The following is a 22,264-nucleotide window of genomic DNA, read 5'->3' on the forward strand; positions in this document are numbered from 1 at the left end:
GGCTTGGAGGCCCATGTGGGGTTCCCCTGACCATGCCAGTAGTCAAGTGTTAGGTGTGCTGTGAGAAGCAGAGGCCCAAAGGCAGTGTCCAGTTTGAGGCTGAAGCTGATGTCTCACTCTGGTAGCAGATCATCCAGTGAGAGGAATTTTTCTCCTCTGCAGATAATTGCTCAGAGAAAATGAAGCTCAGAAAGATGAGGTGAATTTTTAGAGGTCATTCAACTTTTAGGTAGCGGAGCCATGACCTAGATCCAGGTCTTTGATTTATATTCTAGTGCTCTTTTCTACTCTGTAATCCAACCCTCTGTTCTGTCAGAAGAAATATGTTATAAAGATTTTCAGTTTTGAAATCAAGCAAACTGGTCCTGTCAGTCAGGAGTTTTGTGGCATTGGGCATATTCCCAAGGTTCTCTGTGCCTCAGTATCCCCTAGACCAGGGGTCGGGAACCTATGGCTCACGAGTCAGATGTGGCTCTTTTGATGGCTGCATCTGGCTCACAGACAAATCTTTAATTAAAAAAATAATAACCTTAAAAATATTAAACATTCTCATGTATTACAATCCATTCATTTCCTACCGCTTATGTTCATGGTTGCGGTGGCTGGATCCAATCACAGCTGTCCGTAGGACAACACCAAATTTTTATTGGATAATGCATAACTACACGGGTTGTTGTATGGCTCTTATGGAATTACATTTTAAAATATGTGGCGTTCATGGCTCTCTCGGCCAGAAAGGTTCCCGACCCCTGCCCTAAACAAATGGTACAATATACCTGCTGTGGTTAGTCTTGAGCTAGGAGCTACTGTTCCCTGGGTGCTTTGAGCAGGAGTATTAACGAGGCTGTAGAGAGAGGCCTGCCAAGTAATCATTGGGGTTGGGGCAAGTTGTGGAGAGGAAAGACAAGAATACACCTTGTCTTCCTTCTTCAGTGGCTCAGATAATAGGGAAGAATTCTTGGTAAGCAGGAGTGCCCCTCTCTGGCAAAGCTTGCTCTAGTCTCTCTCAGCTCTATCCTTACTTTCTTTCTCCTTTCTGTTATGTTCAACTCACCCTTGAAGCCTTCTCTGGATGCCTTTCTAGCTTCTTCCCAGGCATTCTCAACCCTTCCCTCTTACTCTCTCTCCTCTGGGAAAGCCACAGCAGTTTGTACGTGCTTCCTTTATAAACATTCTGTTTCCCTGTCCACTACCATTTAAACTGGGAACTCCCTGAGGGTAGAAACAGCTTTGTTCATCTGTCACCAGCACTTAGCATGAGTCCCAGCAAGGAGTAGGTGTCAGGTGATGTATGCTAGAAGTTATACAGAAGGAGGTTGGACCTTGCCAGAGCTGCAGGACTGAGGTGAGATGGAGGAAGAATCCTTTACAGCTTGCTTGTGAGGAGAATTGCTACCTGTGGAGCATCTTTGGATAGGTGAGGCAGTTATAGCACTTTGGGGGCTATAACCAGAAGGAAAGTGGGTTCCAGGTTAAACAGACACCTCAGCACAAAGGACTGTGTAAATGGCATTAGAAATTCCTAGCACATGTTTTAGCAGTAAGGGATGAATATCTGTATCTGTAAGGGAAATGGTATTGTGGGCAGCAGGGAAGGTGGAGAGAATAGATTGGGAGAGGGGATTCCAGATATTGAAGATGATTAAAGCTCACAATCTCAGTACTAATTGGTACCTTGGAAATTCTCACCATTACTCCAACTCTGTTAACATGTCAGCATCTCATTTGTTTACACTCTCTTCCCTGCCTTAGGCCTGATTATGTTAACAGTTGACCTCATTTTGCTAAAACCTATTTACAGCATTCAGGCTAGGAATTCTGCCACCCGCTGGATTCTCAGGTCCCAGCCAGCTACCCTGGGTTAGCTCTATTCATTTGGCCAGCCACATGTGCTCTCATGAAACCTCCCTGGTCTCTCTGCCCTGGTTATGTTCCCTGGGTGCAAGGTGGATTCTTAACACTGAGCTTGTGTCTGTCAGATTGTGCAGAACAGCTAGCCATATTCTTTATGTGTCCAGGAGCTGGTATTTGTCCCTCACATGTACTTTATCATGTACAGTCTCCCCCTGTACACACACACACACACACACACACACACACACACACACACACACCTTTTTAGACTAAAACTTTTCTTCCTCCTTCTCTTTTTCTCTGCTTTCCACCGTTGCTGAGTACTTGCTCTGATCAGGCTCTATACTAAGTATTGAGCTACAAAGTATGGGACTATAAATTAGTCTTGTACCTGGCCCTGAGGAACTCACAGACTATCAGAAAGAAGGTGACTGACATGAAAGCTGAAAAACACACAAGGCTGTCCCCATTATAGCTAGAGATAAACAATGTTTAACTGTTCAAAGAGTGGGTTCATCAGGGAATCCTAGGTCAGAGGAGAAGGAATGGAAGGATCTCTGTGGACTGTGGTGGGCTGGGATGTTAGGTAGTAGGAACTGAAGAATGGGAATGGGATTATGAAGGGAAGAAGTACATCATTATTTAGTCATAGACTAGACAGTGATTTCCATATTCTCCCGTTTTTCTGACACAATAATTCATAGATTCTATATTATTCAGGGCTCTCAAGAGAAATGGAACCAATAGGATATGTATATAGATATATGTAAGAAGAGATTTATTATAGGGATTGGCTCACATAATTATGAGGCCAAGAGTTTCGTTGTCTGCCATCCCTAAGCTAGAAAAGAGCCAGTGGTGTAATTCAGCCCAAGTCCAAAGGCCAGAGAATCAGAGGGCTGATGGTGTAAGTCCCTTTCTGAGTCTAGAGACCCAAGAACCAGGAGCACTTATATAAGGAAGCAGGAGAAGATGGATATCTCAGTTCAAACTGAGAGAGCAAATCTACACTTCCTCTGCCTTTGGGCCTATTCAGGCCCTCAATGGCCTGAGGATGGTTGGATGATGCCCACTTATGTTAGTGAAGGTGATCTTTACTCAGTCTACTGATTCAAATACTAATCTCTTATGAAGACAACCTCACAGACACAACCAGAAATAATAATTTATTAGCTCTCTGACACAAAAAATACAATCATAAATTCATTTAAGACTGAGGCTCAGCGGGAACATGTGGCACAGTGGATTGAGCACTAACCTGGAATGCTGAGGTCACCGATTCAAAACTCCAGGCTTGCCTGGTCAAAGCACATACAATAAGCAACCAAGGAACATCTACAGTGGAGCAACTACTTCTCGTCCTCTCCTCCTCTCTTTGTAAAAACAATAAATAAAATCTTAAAAAAAAAGACTGGGGTTCAGCCCAGGGCTCCACTGAAGGAACCTGACAATTCTCACAGCAACTTCTGCAGCTCCTGTTTCTTCCTCAAACTTTACACCCACATTTTTAATTACCTATTGGATGTCTACATCTAAATATTTCATTAAAACACCTCTAAGCACTTTCATTTATAACTACTCTTTTGATCTCTTTAATAATTCTGTGATAATGCATTTTACAGTTGAGGAAGCTGAGATCCAGATGGGGGAAGTGAGCTTTGTAACAAATTGGAATAGAAGGCAGCATAGAACCTGGACTTCCTAAAACTCAGTGTAGGATGCTTCCTTTGATGGCAGAATTTCCCTACCTGAAGCCTTATGTTTAACCTTGAAATTCTGTCCTGATGGCAATGCTATAGCAGCTTCCAAGATGTTGTTTGGAGGGAAAACTGAGGCCTTGTAACTCTTAGTTACACTCAGGTTAGGTCAGGAGATATAGGCCTCTCTATGGTGAGAGATATTTGCATATAACAAAGCAGAAACGACACCTGCTGCATGAATGTGAAAGTTGTAATGACAAAGTGGGAGGTAGCAAAAAGACCATGTAGTCAGGCACATTTGTATTTGAATCCCAGCTCTGTCACTTTTTTTTTTTTTTGTATTTTTCTGAAGCTGGAAACGGGGAGGCAGTCAGACAGACTCCCGCATGCACCCGACCGGTATCCACCTGGCACGCCCACTAGGGGGCGATGCTCTGCCTATCCCAGGCGTCGCTCTGTTGTGACCAGAGCCACTCTAGCGCCTGAGGCAGAGTGGAGGCATCCCCAGCGCCCGGGCCATCTTTGCTCCAGTGGAGCCTCGGCTGCGGGAGGGGAAGAGAGAGACAGAAAGGAAGGAGAGGGGGAGGGGTGGAGAAGCAAATGGGCACTTCTCCTGTGTGCCCTGGCCGGGAATCGAACCCGGGACTTCCACACGCCAGGCCAACGCTCTACCACTGAGCCAACTGGCCAGGGCCCAGCTCTGTCACTTTTTATGAACTCAGTGCTCCTATGAGCCTCAGTTTTCTTGTATAAAGAATGGCCATACTAATACCTTACCTTAGAAAGTAGTAGTGAGAATTAGAGAATATAAATGCCTGATAACAGTGTGTATTTTCTCTATTTCTCTTCCATTCTTATGTGGATTAAGGAGAGAGAGATATTATATTTGTGGCTTCACAGTAACAATTCAATGCCATAGATATTTATTGAGTGCCTTTGTGTTAGTCAGTGCTATGCTATGCACTGGTATACAGACAAGCGATGATCACTAGGTGCCACAGAGTAAATCAGCCATATTAGACTCATTTTCATCTCACCAAGCTTTGCCACTCATGGAATGTGACAGGCAATATAGCTGAGCTTCAGCTATGCATTGACAAAGCAGAGGGATGTATGTATAGAGTGGATGCTTGTATTATATATTTAAGTGGAGTCAAAATAGGTTGAAGAAATTCAGTGGGTACAAATAAGTGGAACAGCATTACCTTCAATCTGTCCTTGACTCTGGCCATTCAGAATTCGTGTTCATGACTTGGATGAGAATATGAAGCTGGGAAATATAATAGCTTCTTGCTCCAAATTGATCTAGACAAGGTTGAATAAGGGACTGATGGAATAGATAGGTGCCCAATCTGCATGCCCACATTAAATACTTGAAGTGATGCCTGACCAGGCATTGGCACAGTGGATAGAGCATCAGACTTGGACACAGTGGACCCAGTTTCAAAATCCCGAGGTCACTGGCTAGAGTGTGGGCTCATCCAGCTTGAGCATGGTCTCAGTGTTTTGAGCATGGGGTCATCGGCTTGAATGTGAGATCATAGACATGATCCCATGGTCGCTAGCTTGAACCCAAAGGTCACTGGCTTGAAGCGCAAGGTCACTGGCTTGAGCAAGGGGTCACTCGCTCTGCTATAGCCCCCGGTAAAGGCACATATGAAAAAGCAATCATTGAACAACTAAGGTGCCACAACAAAGAATTGATTCTTCTCATCTCTCTCCCTTCCTGTCTGTTTGTCCCTATCTGTCCCTCTCTCTGTCTCTCTCTCTGTCTCCATTGCAAAAACAGAAAAAGGAAGTGTTTGAGGTAATAAGGGGAAGATTGTATGGAGTCTTGTTTAAACAAGAGTACCTCTGACTTTCAGTGGAATGCATAGGGGATGTTGAAATTGAGAAACTGGGAAGCCAATATTAACAATTCTTAACAAATAGGAAACAGAGAGTACCCCATCCTCTGGTGGAGGTTGTATAGGAGGCCAGTGTGTTTCAGAAAGAAAAGCAGTTCACTGTGCTGCAGAGATGTCTGTTGTTGGGACTGGGAAGCAGGAGAGTGAGGACTTAAGTACGGCAGGAAGTGTAGGTTTGCCCAGAGGCTAGAGGGTGGCTGCTAGAGGACCCTTAGTTTTCTCTATGAGAAGCTGGCATACACATGTAAACGACATGGCTCCCACTTCAGGCCTAGTTAGTCCCCTTCCTTGGATGGAAACAGAATGTGCTAATCTTTCTTAGATCCCACCATCCTCATGTCCTGCTGCTCAGCCTTTGAATGAGGAGCTATGAATATAATCCCTTTTCTCAATCTGGACCTCATTTTTATGCAGTTGCCAGCTACATGTGTCTTTTTCTGCTATCAAGACCCTGCCTCAACTTGCTAGTTCCACCTGGTACCTTTTGGATTCCCATTGCTCCTTGTCCTTACCAGGCACTGGGATCCTATCAGTCCTACTCTCCCCTCCCCAACCCAAGGATAACCTGCTATGCATAGGAGTTATTCCCTATTTTCTTCTTTCCTTGACTCCCACATCTGAGTCCTCTGAGCCCATAGCTACTCTGTCCCAAGTTGAGCACAACCCTGGCAGGGGCTACAGCGGCAGCCCTCTTCTTAGGTGTCCCTTTCAGGTTCCTGCACTATGGCCCAGGGCCCAGATCTGGTATACTAGGAACAGTGTCAGACTCCGGCAGTGCCCCTCTTCTGGGTTGGGTCATTTCTTAGGACACTGCTTTTGCTCTTATCTTCTGCTGTTGCTCCTTGGTTAGCTTTTCAGTTTTTCTCTGGAGAATGGTTATTACTCTGAACCCCAGCTGGTGGCTGGGGCCCTGGCCTCTTTACCAAATTGCTGCCAGGCATTCTTGGCAGGTAGCTCTGCCTCTTTATTCCTGACCTGTAGAAATGTCTTATATATACCAATATCTTGAGGCTACTCTTGTTCTACCTGGTCTGTGAATTAAGCCACAGCCTAGACATGCTCTCCATAGATGAGACTTACAAACCTTTACCTGATCTGGACTTTGTACCATATACCTCCAGTAGCTTAGTAGTCCAGGAGACCCAACTCCTGTAGTAACCTCAGTTCCATAGCCAGACCTCACACTTTAGTGACATTGCCTTATACCTTTGTGAGCCATCCTCTTCGACCTGCTCTAGCACCCTAGCGTTGCTACCCTGTAGGATGGAAGCCATTGCATCTGGGTACATGGACTCATCACAGACCAGAGATGGCTGGCATGTTTTGATATGGTACTAGTGCTCTCCTCTTCACTGCATATTAGGGAAAAATGATTTAATAAGTTTCCTGTATTGCTCTAAGAGCTCTCATCCTTTCCAAACTAGGCTTTGAGTTGGCAGAGAAATAGGCACAAAGCTTACTATAATAGTGTGTGGCGAGTGTGTGTCTAAAAACTGAAACTAATTCCTCCTGAGTGGGAAGGCTTCATGGTGGAGGGGATGCAGTGGACTCTGCAAGGCTAAGCGTGCAGTGGACAGCCTGACTCACCATCTGCTTCCTCTCTGGTAGTGACCCGCCATAATCACCTCAAGGACTTCATGTTGGTGGTGTCTATCGTTATTGGTGTGGGCGGCTGCTGGTTTGCATATATCCAGAACCGTTATTCCAAGGAGCACATGAAGAAGATGATGAAGGATCTGGAGGGTCTACACCGAGCTGAGCAGAGTCTGCATGACCTTCAGGAGAGGTAAGGCTTGCCCCTTCCCCACAGCCCTGGTGCTGCCAGCTCTTGGGAACCTCTTGTTTTCACTTGGGTTTTGGGCTATCTGGTTTCTGAGACTGTGCTGACATGGCTGCCCAGACTGTGCCATCCTTCCAAACTGCATGTAAGTCCAAGTTCCTACCATTCTTGTTGCATGGGCGAGTATTCTTTACCAGGGGAGAAGCTTATTTCTCTCTTTTCTCCCTCTGCGCTTCTGATGTGTAGCTGTCAGAAGTCTTGAGCTTCCCTGTTTGGATGGCTTGTCAGGGTCATTCTGTTCTTTGCCCAACCTTTGCTTCCTTTCCCATAGCAATAGATACAATGAATTGTTCTTCAGTGTTCCCCAGAGAAACCACACAAATCTGTCTTCCTGATCCTTCTATAAGTACTCACTTGTCGTATGACTTTGGGTAAATCCCTTTACTTTCTATGACTTATTTCCTCATCAGCAATATAAAGCTGTGGAACTGGGAGAACATTAACAGCATAGTTCTGATAGTTAGTCTAGGATTCTGTCTAAATAAAACATGGCTTAAAACTACTGTAGAAGATCTAGCTATGTAAAAAAAAGTTACCAGTCAATCTAAGTACTTCCTGATATCTAGAACCCAGGTGTGCGCTGGAAACTGTAAGGAATTTTCACTGTTCCCGGGACAACAAAGTTCACATATGAGAAGGAACAGTGAAGTTCACATATGAGAAGGAACAGTGAACACACAGTTAGTGCAGTGACTCAGTGCCGGCTTATGGGATGATAACTCTAGGACTGGAAGAGCACAGGGGCAGGAGATATGAGCACAGACAATGAGGAGGCGGCTTGAAAGATGGGTAGGGAGGTCTTGGTAGTTAAGGTTGAATGTGTAGTGAGGCCAGACCCTCATGCCCATGGAGACTTTAGTAGGATGCAAAAGGCAACAGAGAGGCAATACAGGTATTTTGTTTTTTGCTTTGTTTTATTTTTTGAGAAGAGGAGAGGCCTACTTTAGGACTTTTTGAAATTATTCTGGCAGCCTAGGGAGTCTAGCTGGGAAGTTTTTGCAGGAATCCATATAAAGAGAAATGAAGTTTGGCTCTATTTTGTTATTTCTAAATGATAGATACTATTTTCTTTGGAAGGATGAGGGAAGGATTTCTTGTGAGCTAGGTATTGTTAAGTTCTTAAATGTATTATTGTTTTTAGCCATCACAACGCAGTTAGGGAGTTGTGATAGTATCAATAAATAGTATTTATTGATACTATTATTATCTCTATTTTAGAGTTGAAGAAGTGACGGCTCAAAGAGAGTGAGTGCTTTGCTTAGGCTCACATATCAGTAAGTAGTGATCTAGGAATTTGGCACCCTCAGGCACTGCCTCAGTAAGGGCAACCCTATCAGATGCATTCCCATGGGTCAGGCTTCTTGGGGGCAAAAGGAGTTTTATCTCAGAACTGATTCCTGGCTGCTTTGCTGGGCCCCTTGATCCTGGTCCCTTTGCCAACTGAGGGCTAAAAGCTGCTGTCTGGGCAGTCCCTATTCTTCATTTGTCTGAAAAACATGTACTGTTTTCATTCCAAAGGCAAAGAATCTAGGCAGGAGACATTCCAAGTTTGGGGATAAAACTAAGCTCCCAGCCCTCCCTGCTCCCCAAGGCCTCTACAGCTAAATGACCACTGTGGCACTTAGAGAAACGAATGCACGCACACACCCAGAGATGGGCTTACACATGTGCACACACGTCCTCCTCTGACAGTGTCCAGAGCTACATGCCACCTCCTCCCTCCTTACTTTATAGGTCTGCACTGCCAACCATCTTAGAGCTTTTTTTTTGCAGAGTTCCTGATATTTTGAGTGGATAAATGTAATGCTACATGCACATTCCAGTTAGGATTTTATTGGGTTTCAAGATAATTCTTTGAGGCAGGCAGGAATTTTTTATTTCCATTTAAAAATGAAGAAACAGGCCCAGTGCAAGGAACAGATTTGTCCCTAGTCACATAACTGGTTGGAGCCAGGGCTTGCACTCAGGCAGAGTATTTTCTTGTTTGTAAGGCTACTCGATCGTTACCTTCAAGATGCTTAGTCTTCTGTGGAGGAGATGGAGTGCGGCAAGGCTTGATGGTACATTTATTTGCTCAATTTCTGCTCCCAATAGTATTTATTGATTTTTATCTCTTCTCGATCCTGTTAGGACTATAAAAGTGGGTCGGTTTTGATTCTACTAAAAAGGAGTTCCCTATTATATGGAGAAAACAGGTATATCATAGGCCTTTCTCAAGAGGATGCTTTCAGAGAAGATAATATTTCAGTAAGGAAAAAAGAATTGAATCCCTAATAGTGTCATTTCAGGTAGTTGTATCTTGGAGGGACGCAATAAAGGAGTGTGTTCAGCCCGAGAAGGAAATGGCGCCTCTGATTGGTTTTTAGCTATGCTGTAGCACCACCTAGTGTGTACTGTGAAGAGGTTCAACTCCCTTTCCACCTACAGAATGGGCGAAGACTGCAGTTTGCAGTAAGAGAGAAGCCTAGATCTTTCTTCCTCTTCCCTTCCTGCTTGTCCCACCACATCCTTTGAGGTTTCAGATATTGATGACCAATGTGGACTTGGGATTTTTTAGAGGTTGAGTTCTGTTTCTGCCTTTTCTGTTTCACCTACTTAATTCATCAGTCAGTCTCTTCTCTGAGGGTCCCGTGGGTCCTTTTTCTGCTGTACCTCAAGTCTAAGCCATATATCACTTGTCTTCTTCATAACTGTTTTCTCCTTCTATCCTGGTAACTTGGTGTTCCTACTAAGGTAGGAAGACCAGAGGGATTAGCAAATTCTTGCTCTTTCTTCTCGGTCTATCCCATGCTTCGCCTTTCCTGACCCTTTCCAGGTGGAGTTGATCACTCCATCCATTGAGCTCATCCAACACCTCATATGTCTATCTAGTGTAGAACTTATCACATTGTGTACAGTTATGTAAATTGAGTTAGATAATGAGTTTCTCAGTGTCAGGGACAATTTTCTCATTCATCTCCATACATCTAGAGTTTAGCACAGGGCTTTGTATTTAGTAGACACCTGAAAGTACTTGGTGAATGAATGAATGAGTAAATGTCTGACCGAATGAATATAGATAACTATGAGGAAGAAAGAAGGGAGGCTTATTTGGACAGATGGAAGGTTTTGTCAGTGAATAGAGGGATGTATGGGTGGGGACAAGATATATTTTTGTTATAACTGATGCCCTTGAGATCTTATTCTCCATGGAATATATTGAGGAAGGAAACTCGGGCTTTGGGTAAGCAAGGGCTCTCCTAAGCTTTGGCATGAATTTTATTTTTCTGTGTTTCTGGCAACAAGTACTCAGGAGTCCAAGAGGTACATATCAGTGGTTTGTTTCTCATCTTCCTTAAATATATATATTTAATTGAGAGGTGGGGAGGCGGAGAGGCAGAGAGACAGAGGCATGTGCCCCCATCGAGATCCACCTGGCAAGCCCCCTACTGGGTGATGCTCTGCCCATTTGGGGCTGCTGCTCCGTTGCTAGACAACTGAGCTATTTTAGCCCCTGACGTGAGGCCATGGAGCCATCCTTAGTGCCCAGGGCCAGCTTGCTTGAACCAATCACCATGGCTGCAGGAGGAGAAGAGAGAGAGAGAGAGATTGAGAAGGGGAAGGGGGACGGGTGGAGAAGCAGATAGATGGTCACTTCTCCTGTGTGTCCTGACCAGGATTGAACCCAGGACTTCCGCACACTAGGCTGACACTTTACCACTGAGCCAACAAGCCACGACACTACATTTATATTGAACCTCCTAGACACCCTGGTATAAGGGGAATAACTATGGTATATAAAATTATACAGATTGGAATTCTAGTTTCAGTTCTATATGTAGTTACATTCCCTCTGGAAATCTTCATATCCACACATGACCTAGACTCATAATGATATATCTTTATCTATAAGGAGGACAAATGTGAAATATCTTATAAACTGGTAGTTGTTATAATTTTACTATGTCAGACACCTTAGAGGATGGATTCAGGTGCCAGGGAACCTAGCTTCACAGCCTTTATTGCTAGCAGCAAAATGATGGCCAACACAAGAATTACAGTAATGACTGTGGCTCCTGTTGGTGCCAAGCTAACTCAGAGCCAGGGAGTCTGCAGAATAGGGAGAATATGTGCTGAGTGCTGGAGCCCTCATTTTTCTCTTTGATGCCATGACTCATGGCATGTTGGCTGGCTCCCCCTTGCCGGGCCTCCTCCATCTTCCCGAATTGCCCCCCAGGCTGCACAAGGCCCAGGAGGAGCACCGCACAGTGGAGGTGGAGAAGGTACATCTGGAGAAGAAGCTGCGCGATGAGATCAACGTTGCCAAGCAGGAAGCCCAGAGACTGAAGGAGCTGCGGGAGGGTACTGAGAATGAGCGGAGCCGCCAAAAATATGCTGAGGAGGAGTTGGAGCAGGTAGGAGAGTCTACAAATTCTTGGAATGGGTAAAGGGCAGGGGCCAAAACTCTGGCTGGAATGTTTCATGTGTGAAGGCTTTGAAATATGGCTCAAAGAATATCTTCAAGAGTTACTAGATTCTTATCAGTAAGAATGGTGGAAAGGTTGCAAAACATAGAAACATTTTCAAAGAATAGTGGGTAACAGGTGAGAACAGTTATTTCGTTCCCTTTTTATTGAGATTTTTACATAGACTCAAGTACTTTTGTACTTTTTGCCTCTCTTGTCTATGTAGAGATTATAAGTATACAGCTGGCAAGCCTTTACACATGCATAGACCTGTGTAACCACCATCCAGATCAAAATAGGGAATCTTTTAAACACCCTAGAAGGCTTTCTTTTGCCTCCCCCTACCAGCTGTCAGTATTCCTTCCAAAAGATAACTATGGTCATAATCTCTTTTTTCCTTTTCATTCAGTTTATTGGGGTAATGATGGTTAGCAAAATGTACAAGTTTCAGGGTCACAATTCTCCAACACATCATCTGTACACTGTACTGTGTGTTCACCACCCCAAGTCAACTCTCCATCCGTCCCATTTATTGACCTATACCCTTCTCTACCTCTCCCACAGTCACTCCCTTATCCCCCCAGCAATCACCACACTGTTGTTCATGCCCATGAACAACAAACAAAGGGTTTTTTATCTTTTTCTTTCATTTTTGCTCAATCCCTTCACCCTCCCACCAAACACCCCCACCCTGACCCCGACGGCCGTCAGCCTTATCTGATCTATGAATCTATCTCTATTTACTTTTTGGTTTATTTTGTTCATTAGATTCCACATATGAGTGAAATAATCTGATACTTGTCTTTCTCTAACTGGCTTATTTCACTTAGCATAATTATCTCTAGGTCCATCCGTTCTGTCACAAAGAGTAAGATTTCCTCCTCTTTTATGGCCAAGTAGTATTCCACTGTGTAAATGTACCACAGCTTTTATCCGCTCTTCTACTGATGGATACTTGTTTTGCTTCCAAATCTCAGCTATTGTAAATAATGCTTCAGTGAACATAGGGTGCATATATATCTTTTTAAATTTTTCCATTGATTTGAGAGAGAGAGAGGGGAAGGGAGAGAGACAGAGAGAGAGAGTGGAATCAACTTGTTGTTCCATTTAGTTGTTCCATTTAGTTGTGCACTCATCAGTCGCTTCTCATATGTGCTATGACCAGGGATCAACTCTGAACACATGCGCCAGGACAACGCTATATCCACTGACCAACCTGGCCAGGGCTAGGGTGCATATATTATTTTGAATTAGTGTTTTCATTTTTTTTTTTAGATAAGTTCCCAGAAGTGGAATTGATGGGTCCTAAGCACTTCCATTACATTTTTTTTTTTGAGGTAATTTCATATTGCAGTAGCTGCATCAATCTGCATTCCCATCAACAGTACATGAGGGTTCCCTTTTCTCCACACCCTTGTCAATTCTTGTTGTTTGTTGCCATTGATGATAGCCATTCTGACAGGTGTGAGGTTATACCTCATTGTGGTTTTAATTTGCATTTCTCTGATGATTACTGACTTTGAGCATCTTTCCAAATGTCTGTTGGCCATTGGTATGTCCTTTTTGGAGGAGTGTCTATTCAGGTCCTATGCCTATTTTTTTTTAAAGCTTTATTTTATTATTATTATTATTATTATTATTATTATTTATTTTTTGTATCTTTCTGAAGTTGGAAACGGGGAGGCAGTCAGACTCCAGCATGCGCCCGACAGGGATCCATCTGGCATGCCCACCAGGGGGCGATGTTCTGCCCATCTGGGGCGTTGCTCTGTCACAACCAGAGCCATTCTAGTGCCTGAGGCAGAGGCCACAGAGCCATCCTCAGCGCCTGGGCCATCTTTGCTCCAATGGAGCCTCGGCTGCGGGAGGGGAAGAGAGAGACAGAGAGGAAGGAGAGGGGGAGGGGTGGAGAAGCAGATGGGTGCTTCTCCTGTGTGCCCTGGCCGGGAATCGAACCCGGGACTCCTGCACGCCAGGCTGACGCTCTACCACTGAGCCAACTGGCCAGGGCCCTATGCCTATTTTTTAATTGAATTGTTCATTGTTTTGGTGTTGAGTTTTATAAGCTTCATATAAAATTTGGATGTTAACCCCTTATCAGATATATTGGTGAATATGTTTTCCCACTTAGTGGGTTATCTTTTCATTTTGTTGATGGTTTTCTTTGCTGTGTATAGCTTTTTAGTTTGGTGTAATTCCATTTGTTTATTTTTTTCCTTTGTTTTCTTTGCTCAAGGAGATGTATCAGAACAAATATTGCTATGAGAAATGTCTGAGATTTTACTACCTATGTTTATGGTTTCGAGTCTAACATTTACCTAAGTCTTTAATTTATTTTGAGTTTATTCTTGTGTATGGTGTAAGAAGGTGGTCTAGTTTCATTTTTTTTTTTTTTTTTGTATATACCTGTCCAGTTTTCCCAACACCATTTAGTGAATAGACTATTTTTATCCCATTGTACTTTTTGCCTCTCTTGTCAAATATTAATTGACTATAAAGCCGTGGATTTATTCCGGGCTCTTTATTTTGTTCCACTGATCTATATGTCTGTTTTTAAGCTAGTTTTGATTAGTATAGCCTAGTAGTATAGTCTGATGTCAGTTAGTGTGATTCCTCCAACTTTTTTCTTCTTTCTCAAGATTGCTGAGGTTATTTGGGGTCTTCTGCAGTTCCATATATATTTTTGGAATTTTAATGGTGTTAATTCTTCCTATCCATGAACATGGTACATTCTTCTACTTATTTGTGTCTTTTCCAATTTCTTTTTTCAGCGTCTTATAATTTCTCAAGCACAGGTATTTTACATCCTTGGTTAAGTTTATTTCTAGCTATTTTATTCTTTATTAAGCAATTATGAATGGGATTGTTTTCTTAGTTTCCCTTTATGATAGTTCATTATAGGTGTATAAGAATGCAATTTCTTTCTTTCTTTCTTTTTTTTTTTAAGTGAGAAGAGAAGAGATAGTGAGACAGATTCCCACATGCACCCCGACCGGGATCCATCCAGTAACCCCCATCTGGCACCAATGCTCGAATCAACCAAGCTATTTTTAGCACCTGAGGCTGATGTGGGGGTCAGACCAACTGAGCTATCCTCAGCACCTAGGGCCTATACTCAAACCAACAGATCCATTGGCTGTCAAAGGGGAAGAGGGAAAGAAGGAAGAGAGGGAAGGGGAGAGAAGCAGATGGTCACTTTTCCTGTGTGTCCTCACTGGCAATTGAACCTGGAGATCCATATGCTGGGCCGACACTCTATTCACTGAGCCAACTGGCCAAAGGTCATGATTTCTGGATATTTAGTTTGTATCCTGCCACTTTACCAAATTCATTTATTAGTTCTAGTAGTTTTTTTGGGTAGAATCTTTAGGCTTTTCTATATATAGCATCATGTCACCTGCAAATAATGACAGTTTTACTTTCTCATTTCCAATTTAGATGCCTTTTATTTCTTCTTTTTTTTTTTTTTTTGTCTGATTGCTGTGGCTAGGATTTCCAGTACTATGTCAAATAAAAATGGTGAAAGCAGACATTCCTTTTTTGTTTCCAATCTTAAGGAAAATACTGCTAGTTTTTGCCCATTGAGTATGATGTTGGCTTTAGGTTTGTCATATATGACTTTTATTGCATTGAGGTATGTTCCCTCTGTTCCCATTTTGCTGTGAATTTTTATCATAAATGGTTGCTGGATTCTATCAAATGCTTTTCCTGCATCTATTGGTATGATCATGTAGTTTTTATCCTTTATTTTGTTTTTGTGGAGTATCACATTTATTGATTTGCAAATATTGTACCAACCTTGCATCCCTGGAATAAATCCCACTTGATCATGGTGTATGACCTTTTTAATGTATTGCTAGATTCAGATTGGTAATATTTGGTTGAGGATTTTAGCATCTATGTTCATCCAGAATATGGGCCTATAATTTTTTTCTTTGTAGTATCTTCATCTAATTTTGAAATTAGGATAATGCTCACCTTGTAAAATGAGCTTGGGTGTCTTCTCTCCTCTTGAATATTTTGGAACATGTTGAGAAGGATAGGTGTTAGTTCTTCTTTGACTGGTAAAATTCACCTGTGAAGTCATTCAGTCTAAGACTTGTTTGTTGGGAGTTTTTGATTACTGCATTAATTTCATTTGTTGTAATTGGTCTATTCAGATTCTCTGATTCTTCCTGATTCAGTTTTGGAAGATTTATAGGTTTCTAGGAATTTATCCATTTCACTCAGGTTGTCTAGTTTGTTGGCATATAGTTGTTCTTCATATTTTCTTACAATCCTTTATATTTCTTTGGTGTCTGTTGTTACTTCTCTTTCATTTCTGATTTTATATATTTGGGTTCTCTTTCTTCTTTTCTTGGTGAATCTGGTTAAAGATTTGTTAATCTTATTTATCTTTTTAAAGAATCAGCTCTTGGTTTCATGGATCTTTTGTATTTTTTTTTTTTTTACTATTTTGTTTATTTCTGTTCTGATCTTTCTGATTTTTTTTTTTTAAAGATTTTATTTACTCATTAAAGAGAGGAGAGAGAGAGAGAGAGAGAGAGAGAGAAAGAGAGAGAAGGGGGGAGGAGCTGGAAGCATCAACTCCCATATGTGCCTTGACCAGGCAAGCCCAGGGTTTTGAACCGGTGACCTCAGCATTTCCAGGTCGACGCTTTATCCACTGCGCCACCACAGGTCAGGCCAATTTCTGTTCTGATCTTGTTTGTTCTTTTTCAAGTTTCTTTGAGTGTAAAGTTAGATCGATCATTTGAGATTTTTCTTGTTTCTTGAGGTAGGCCTGTACTACTATGAATTTATCTCATAGGACTGATATTGGTATGTCACATAGACTTTTGGGTTGTGATCTTATTTTCATTTATATCCAGGTAATTTTTTATTTATTCTTCAATCTCATTGTTAATTGATTCATTGTTTAGTAACATGTTATTTAGCCTTCATGTCTTTGTGTTTTCAGTTTTATTTTTTTCTGATTGATTTCTAGTTTTATACCATTATAGTCAGAGAAGATGATTGATATTATTTCTTTTTCTTTCCTTTTTCTTTTCCAAGTGAGAGGGGAGGAGATAGAGAGACAGCCTTATGCATGCATGCTAACCTGGATCCACCTGGCAACCCTCGGCTGGGGCTGATACTCTGCCCATCAAGAGCCATGCTCACAACCAAGCTATTTTTAGCGCCTGAGGTGGAGGCTCCATGAGCCATCCTCAGTGCCTGGGGCTGATGCCCTGGAACCAATCGAACCAATTGAGCCATGGCTGTGGGAAGGGAAGAAAGAGTGAAGGAGAAGAGGTAGAGGGAAGGGTGGAGAAGCAGATGGTTACTTCTACTGTGTTCCTTGACTAGGAATTGAACCTGGGACATCCACACAGGGCCGACACTTGACCACTGAGCCAACTGGCCAGGGGCTCTTTTATTTTTTTTTAAATATTTTATTGATTTTATAGAGAGAGGAGTGAGAGAGGTAGGGGGAATAAGAAATATCAACTCATAGTTGATTCACTTTAGTTGTTCATTGATTGCTTGTTGTATGTGCATTTACTGGGTAAGCCCAGGATTTCAAACCTGTGACCTCGGTTCCAGGTCAATGCTCTATTCATTTTACCACCATAGATAGGTCTGCTTGATATGATTTCAGTCTTGTAAAATTAATTGAGACTTGTTTTGTGTCCTAAGATGTGGTCTATACTAGAAAATGTTTCATGTGCACTTGAAAAGAATGTATATTCTGCTGCTTTGGGGTGCAGTGCTCTGATATCAATTCAATCTATCTGATGTAGTGTGTCAACCGTTTCCTTGTTAATTTTTGGTCTGGAAGATCTGTTCATTGATGTTAAAATCTCCTACTATGACTGTATTACTGTCAATCTCTCTCTTTATATCCATCAAGATTTGCTTTACATAGTTAGGTGTTCCTATATTCTGTGCATAAATGTTTTTAAGTGTTATATCCATTTGTTGGATTGCTCCATTTATCATTATGTAGTCCTTCTTTGGCTCTTACTATAGCCTTTGCTTTGAAGTCTTATTTGGTAAGATCTATTTTGTCAGATATAATAAGTATTGCCACCCTAGCTTCTTTTTTATTTCCATTTGGATTAAATATTTTTTCCATCCTGTTAGTTTTTATCTGAGTGTATCTTTTGTTCTGAGATGGATCTCTTGCAGTCAGCAAATGTATGGGTCTTGTTCTTTTATCCATTAAGCTACCCTATGTCTTTTGATTAGAGCACTTAAGCCATTTACATTTAAAGTGATTATTGATAGGTATGTATTTATTGCCATTTTAATTTTAATTATGTTTCTCTTTTGTTTATTCTTCTTCTGCCTCCTTTTCCTCCTCCTCTTCCTCCTCTTCTTCCTCTTTTTACCCTTCTTCCTTCTTCTCCTCCTCTTTTACTTCTACAATTTCTTCTTTTACTCTTCCTTCTCCTACTTCTCATTCTTTTTAAAAAATATTTTTAGCCTGACCAGGTAGCACAGTGGATAGAGCATCAGACTGGGACACTGGGACATGGAGGACCCAGGTTCGAAACTCAAGGTTGCCGGCTTGAGTGTGGGCTCATCTGGCTTGAGTGTGGGTTCACCAGCTTGAGCACAGGGTCACCAGCTTGAGTGTGGGATCATAGACATGACTCCATGGTTGCCAGCTTGAGCCCAAAGGTCGCTGGCTTAAAGCCCAATGGCTTGAGCCCCAGGTTGCTGGCTTGAGCAAGAGGTCACTTGCTCTCCTGTAGCACCCCCCCCCCGTCAAGGCACATATGAGAAAGCAATCAATGAACAAGCAATCAACAAACAACTAAGATACTGCAACGAAGAATTGATACTTCTCATCTCTCTCCCTTCCTGTCTGTCCCTATCTGTCCCTCTCTCTGACTCTCTCAAAAAATTTTGTTTTTATTTATTGATTTCAGAGAGAGATAAAGGGAGGGAGAGAGAGAGCGACAGAAACATTACTCTCTGTTTCTGTATGTACCCTGACCAGGGATCGAATTGGCAACCTTTAACTGTGGGATAATGCTCTAACCAACAAAGCTATCTAACTAGGGCTTTTTTTTTTTTTTTTTTTTTTTTGGTAATACTTATTTGGTGGTAACAAAGTCCTTTAGCTATGTCTTTTCTGGGCAGCTCTTTATATCTCCTTTTTTAATGATAATCTTGCTGAGTAAAGTAGTCTTAGTTTAGGTCCTTGCTTTTCATCACTTTAAATATTTCATGTCAGTCTCTTCTGGCCTGAAATGCTTCTGTTGAGAAATAAGCTGACAATCTTATAGGAGCTGCCTTGTAAGTAACTAACTTTCTTTAGTGGTTTTTAAGAGTCTCTCTTTGTATTTAACCTTTGGTATTTTAATTATGATGTGTCTTGGTGTGGACCTCTTTGGATTCATCTTGTTTGGGACTCTCTGACTTCCTGGACATGTGTGTCTATTTCTGTCATATGGTCATGATCTCTAAGCCAAATTAGTTTCACCTGATTTTGAACTTCATATAAATGGTATTGTACAGTATACTGTATATCCTTTTTTTTTTCTTTTTTCCCCCCGGCTTAAAATAACAGAAATTTATTCTCTCACAATTTTGGAGACAAAAGTCCAAAATCAAGGTGTTGGCAGAGTGCTCTCTTTTCAAAGGTGCTAGGACAATCTGTTCTTTGGTCCTTAAGCTTTTGGGGTATGGCATCATCACTCCAATCTCTGGTCCAGTCTTCACACGGCCTTCTCCCCCTTTCTGTTCGTTGTCTCTCTACTGTATATCCTTTTGTATTTGGTTTCTTTCACTCAGCATTATGTCTGTAAGAGTCCTCTGTGTTATTGCACAAATTGATAGTTGCTTTATTTCTATTGCTGAATGATAATCCATTACATACTATAAATTATTTATCCATTCTCCTCTGATAGACATTTGAGTTCTTTGCAGTTTTTTGCCTTTTGTGAAAAACACAGTAATGAACCTTCTTGCACATGTTGGTGGACATAAGTGCTTATTTCTGTTGGATATATAATAGGGCATTAAATTTTTAGCTTATTAGAAACTGCCAAACAGTTTTCCAAAAGAGTTGTACCAATCTATACTGTCATCAGCAATGTATGAGAGTTCCAGTTGAACTCCAACCTTGGTCTTTTTAGGATTTCTTTCTCTCAGCCCTAAAAGATAATGATAGACTCAATTCTGCCACTTGGCAGTTTTGAATTTAACTTGTTAGCTTCCTGATATTCATAGCTTCAAAAATTTTTAAGTATCGGCCCTGGCCGGTTGGCTCAGCGGTAGAGCATCGGCCTGGTGTGCAGGGGACCTGGGTTTGATTCCCGGCCAGGGCACTAGGAGAAGCGCCCATTTGCTTCTCCACCCCTCCCTCCTTCCTCTCTGTCTCTCTCTTCCCCTCCCACAGCCAAGGCTCCATTGGAGCAAGGATGGCCCGGGCGCTGGGCATGGCTCCTTGGCCTCTGCCCCAGGCGCTGGAGTGGCTCTGGTCGCGGCAGAGTGACGCCCCGGAGGGGCAGAGCATCGCCCCCTGGTGGGCAGAGCGTCGCCCCTGGTGGGCGTGCCGGGTGGATCCCGGTCGGGCGCATGCAGGAGTCTGTCTGACTGTCTCTCCCCGTTTCCAGCTTCGGAAAAATACAAAACAAAAACAAAAACAAAACAAAAATTTTTTTTAAGTATCTTGCCTGATCAGGCAGTGGCGCAGTGGATAGAGCATTGGTCTGAGATGTGGAAGAACCCAGGTTCAAGACCCCGAGGTCGCCAGCTTGAGCGCGGGCTCAAATGGTTTGAGCAAAAGCTCACCAGCGTGGACCCAAGGTCACTGGCTCGAGCAAGGGGTTACTCTATCTGCTGAAGGCCCACAGTCAAGGCATATATGAGAAAGCAATGAATGAACTACTAAGGCAGGGGTTGGGAACCTTTTTGGCTGAGAGAGCCATGAACGCCACATATTTTAAAATGTAATTCCATGAGAGCCATACAACGACCTGTGTACGTTATGCATTATCCAATAAAAATTTGGTGTTGTCCCGGAGGACAGCTGTGATTGGCTCCAGCCACCCGCAACCATGAACATGAGTGGTAGGAAATGAATGGATTATAATACATGAAAATGTTTTATATTTTTAATGTTAATATTTTTTTATTAAATATTTGTCTGCGAGCCAATTGCAGCCATCAAAAGAGCCACATCTGACTCGTGAGCCATAGGTTCCCGACCCCTGTATTAAGGTGTCGCGACGAAAAACTGATGATTGATGCTTCTCATCTCTCTCCATTCTTGTCTGTCTGTCCCTATCTATCTCTCTCTCTGACTCTCTCTCTGTCTCTGTAAAAAAAAAAAAAAAAAAAAAAAAGATTTTTAGGTATCTTGAGGGGAAGTCTGTTTTTGAAGCAGGTCCACTCCTTCTTGCAATATTTTGTCTACTAAGCATTATGGAAGTATGGGAGATTTTGTCCCACTCCTTGACCTAGCTACCTATTCTTTTATACTGCTTCTGGATTCAGTAAATACTCAATAAAGAAAACTGGATGTATGTTGGGGACTCCTTGAGTTCCAATTTGTTATACCAGTACTGTACTATCAACAGTACTAGGCCAGTTTCTCTGTGTCCCGGTGGATTCCTTCTGCTTGGACCAGACCCAATTTTCAGCCTTCACCTAGAATCATGAAATGCCTTCAGGGAAGAAAATAGATGGCAGTTGTCAACTCTGCTTAGAAAGGCTTTTCCCTCTCTGGATTTTTAGTTTATCTAGTCTTGTGGTTCTAAACTTTTTGGTCTCAGGACCCTTTTATTTTTAAAAATTATTTATGACCTCAAATATTTTCATGGGGAAAAATATGTTGCTATTTACCCTTTTAGAAATTAGAACTGGCCCTGGCCGGTTGGCTCAGCGGTAGAGCATCGGCCTAGCGTGCGGAGGACCCGGGTTTGATTCCCGGCCAGGGCACACAGGAGAAGCGCCCATTTGCTTCTCCACCCCTCCGCCGCGCTTTCCTCTCTGTCTCTCTCTTCCCCTCCCGCAGCCAAGGCTCCATTGGAGCAAAGATGGCCCGGGCGCTGGGGATGGCTCTGTGGCCTCTGCCTCAGGCGCTAGAGTGGCTCTGGTCGCAAAATGGCGACGCCCAGGATGGGCAGAGCATCACCCCCTGGTGGGCAGAGCGTCGCCCCATGGTGGGCGTGCCGGGTGGATCCCGGTAGGGCGCATGCGGGAGTCTGTCTGACTGTCTCTCCCTGTTTCCAGCTTCAGAAAAAATGAAAAAAAATAAAAATTAAATTAAATTAAATTAAAAAAAAAAAAGGAAATTAGAACTGGGAAAACTTTAAAAAAATATTTATTAGTTAATTTAAAAGAAATATATTAAATCTCTTACATGTTAACACAAATACTTAATTTTTATGAAAAAATGATTACATTTTCCAAAGTATAAATAATTCAATGAGAAGAGTAATTTAAAAATAATTTTGCAAATATTTTTTAAGTGAGAAGAGGGGAGATAGAGAGACAGACTCCTTCATTCATCCTGACCAG

The 22,264-nt window shown here is 42.4% G+C and overlaps 1 protein-coding gene across 6 annotated transcripts in view; it reads left to right on the forward strand.

Moving 5' to 3' along the window:
• Positions 1–22,264, forward strand: part of STIM1 (stromal interaction molecule 1) — a 255,509-nt gene that overhangs the window by 215,869 nt on the left and 17,376 nt on the right. For all 6 annotated transcript variants that reach the window (XM_066250756.1, XM_066250757.1, XM_066250758.1 and 3 more), the window contains exons 6-7: positions 7,070–7,247; positions 11,518–11,695. In XM_066250756.1, the coding sequence (XP_066106853.1) occupies positions 7,070–7,247; positions 11,518–11,695 (356 nt within the window). The remainder of the gene's footprint in view (positions 1–7,069; positions 7,248–11,517; positions 11,696–22,264) is intronic.

This window comes from Saccopteryx bilineata, chromosome 1 (assembly GCF_036850765.1).
Source record: "Saccopteryx bilineata isolate mSacBil1 chromosome 1, mSacBil1_pri_phased_curated, whole genome shotgun sequence".
Lineage (NCBI taxonomy): Eukaryota > Metazoa > Chordata > Mammalia > Chiroptera > Emballonuridae > Saccopteryx > Saccopteryx bilineata.